Genomic DNA, 2117 nt, shown 5'->3' with positions numbered 1-2117 from the left:
GCGCCCGCCGCCATGTTGGAATCCCTTCTATTCTTATTCTAAAAATGGAAAAAGTTCTGGAGGCCCCAGAGGAAGACGTCCACTGGGGCTATGTCCAGCCATGACTGGGCCATTTCTAGCCCTGACCTCACAAGGAGCCATTGTGAGGAATCTCAAACAGCCGGTATATAAGGGGGTGGCTGAGGCTGGGCTTTGTCCACAAGTACAGGAAGCTCTTGGTGGTGACCTGTCGGACTCCCAGATAGTTAGTGCGTTTGGTGGTTGGCGGTCGGTGGTTGTGGTCTGTGGATATTGGTTTTTTGATTTGGGTTTTTTGTTTTGTCTGGTTTTGGTTTTTGATTTTGATTTGTTGTTTTGGTTTGTTATTTTTTTTTCAGCTAGCATCCTTAGTGGGTGTTCCTGCTCAGGATGTCCATGGTTAGCAAGAGTAGTCAGTCTAGAGTAGCGTTGTCGGGGCCGGGCTCCTGCCAGGAGCCAGGCTTCCTGGACCAGTATGAGGTCCTGAGGGCCATTGGGCATGGCGAGTTTGGCCAGGTCCACCTGGCCCGCCATCGCCTCACGGGGGCAGAGGTGGCAGTGAAAGTCCTGAAGACGGCGACGCAGGACATCTCGGACCTCTCCGAACCTCTAATGTTGAAGAGCCTGGAGCACCCCAACGTGATCCAGCTCTTTCAGGTGATCAAGACCAGGGAAAACCTGTACATGGTGATGGAGCATGCAGGGGGGGGACAGCTACTTGAGCGCATCCCACCTGGTGGCATGCCGCAGGAGGAGGCCTGCAGACTCTTCAGGCAGATCGTGTGTGCCCTGGGCCACTGCCACGACAAGGGCATCGTGCACCGAGACCTGAAGCCAGAGAACATCATGCTGGATGCCCGAGGACACGTGAAACTCATCGACTTCGGCCTCAGCGCCAGGTTCACGGCCGGGCAGAAGCTGGATGACTTATGGGGTACTCTGGCTTACATCGCCCCAGAAATTGTCCTGAAGCAGGATTATGAGGGCCCCCCAGCGGACATCTGGAGGCTGGGCGTCATTCTCTATTTTATGTTGACGGGGAGCCACCCATTCAGGGGGGACACCCCTCAGGAGACGCTGTTGAGGATCCTTCTGGCAAGGTTCCAGGTGCCCAGCTCTGTTCCCGTCAAAGCACGAAGGCTCATCCGCCAGATCCTGGTCCTGAACCCCAAGAAGCGACCCACATTGAAGCAGATCCTGCAGCACCCATGGCTGCGGCAGGGTGAGCCGTGTGCACCCCATCCTTCTAGCCAGGCCCTCCCCACACGCCCAGACCCCGCCATCCTGACCATGCTGTTCGACATGGGTTTTGATCCCTACCAAACCTGGGTGTCTCTGGCCAAGAGGAAGTTTGATGTGGTGATGGCGACGTACCTCATCCTGAAGCACCAGCAAGGCCAGGGGGTAGGGAGCGCCTTCCAGGGGCAGCCTGTGCCTCAGTGGCTTAGGCCTCGCCAGGGCCCCGAGAATCTCTCCCATGTCCCTGTCCCCCCACAGAGGAGCGCCAGCCAGCCTGCCCTGCGCACCTTCCCCTTGCCCTCTGAGAACCCGCTGCCCGAGGACGCCCAACAGCCAGGGCACAGGGACATCAGGGGTGGCAGCCTGCCTGCCATTCCTCTGCGCTGCCCGCCTGCAGGGGCCCCCACTCTCCGCAGCTGCTCCCGGTCCGACTCTGGCTTCCCCAGGCCCGAGCCCTCCAGGGTCCTCGTCTGGTGGTCCAGGGCACACAGCAGCTCCTCCTCCCAGGACACAGCCCCGAGGCAAGGCCCTGGCCACACCAATGGCTGGAAACGGGTGAGGAGCAGGATCGCTGCCTGTGTCCAAGCCCTGTGCTGCTGCTGTGTGCCACGTGTCAGCAATAAAGTGGCTCCAATGTCATAGAGAAGAGACGTGCCACACCCATAGACTGCCTGCCTCCACGGAAGTGGAGAGCCAGCCAGACAGCGCCAGCGGACGGCCATCTCTCCTCTGCCCCCACCTGCGGAAGACCTCAGAGACTGTTCTGCCTGGGACACTTCGCCCTGCTGGGACACTTCGCCCTGCCCCTCTCTCCTCTCCCCCATTCTTCTCAGATGTTTCTTAATAAATCGTTTTCAGAC

At 59.0% G+C, this 2117-nt stretch overlaps 1 protein-coding gene across 1 annotated transcript; it reads left to right on the top strand.

Annotated features, from left to right (window-relative positions):
• Positions 1-408: 408 nt before the first annotated feature.
• LOC308649535 (sperm motility kinase Z-like) lies at positions 409-1899 on the top strand (the record flags this gene model as incomplete). Its single annotated transcript, XM_081295069.1, has 1 exon — positions 409-1899. One exon carries the CDS (start codon positions 409-411, stop codon positions 1897-1899), a length of 1491 nt encoding a protein of 496 aa, XP_081151195.1.
• Between the last annotated feature and the right edge of the window lie 218 nt (positions 1900-2117).

The sequence above is a fragment of the Spermophilus citellus genome (genome assembly GCF_964194105.1).
Source record: "Spermophilus citellus genome assembly, chromosome: 5".
In the NCBI taxonomy this organism is placed as follows: Eukaryota; Metazoa; Chordata; class Mammalia; order Rodentia; family Sciuridae; genus Spermophilus; species Spermophilus citellus.
The sequence above is the reverse complement of the archived record's forward strand: the minus strand, read 5'-3'. Positions and strand labels throughout refer to the sequence as shown.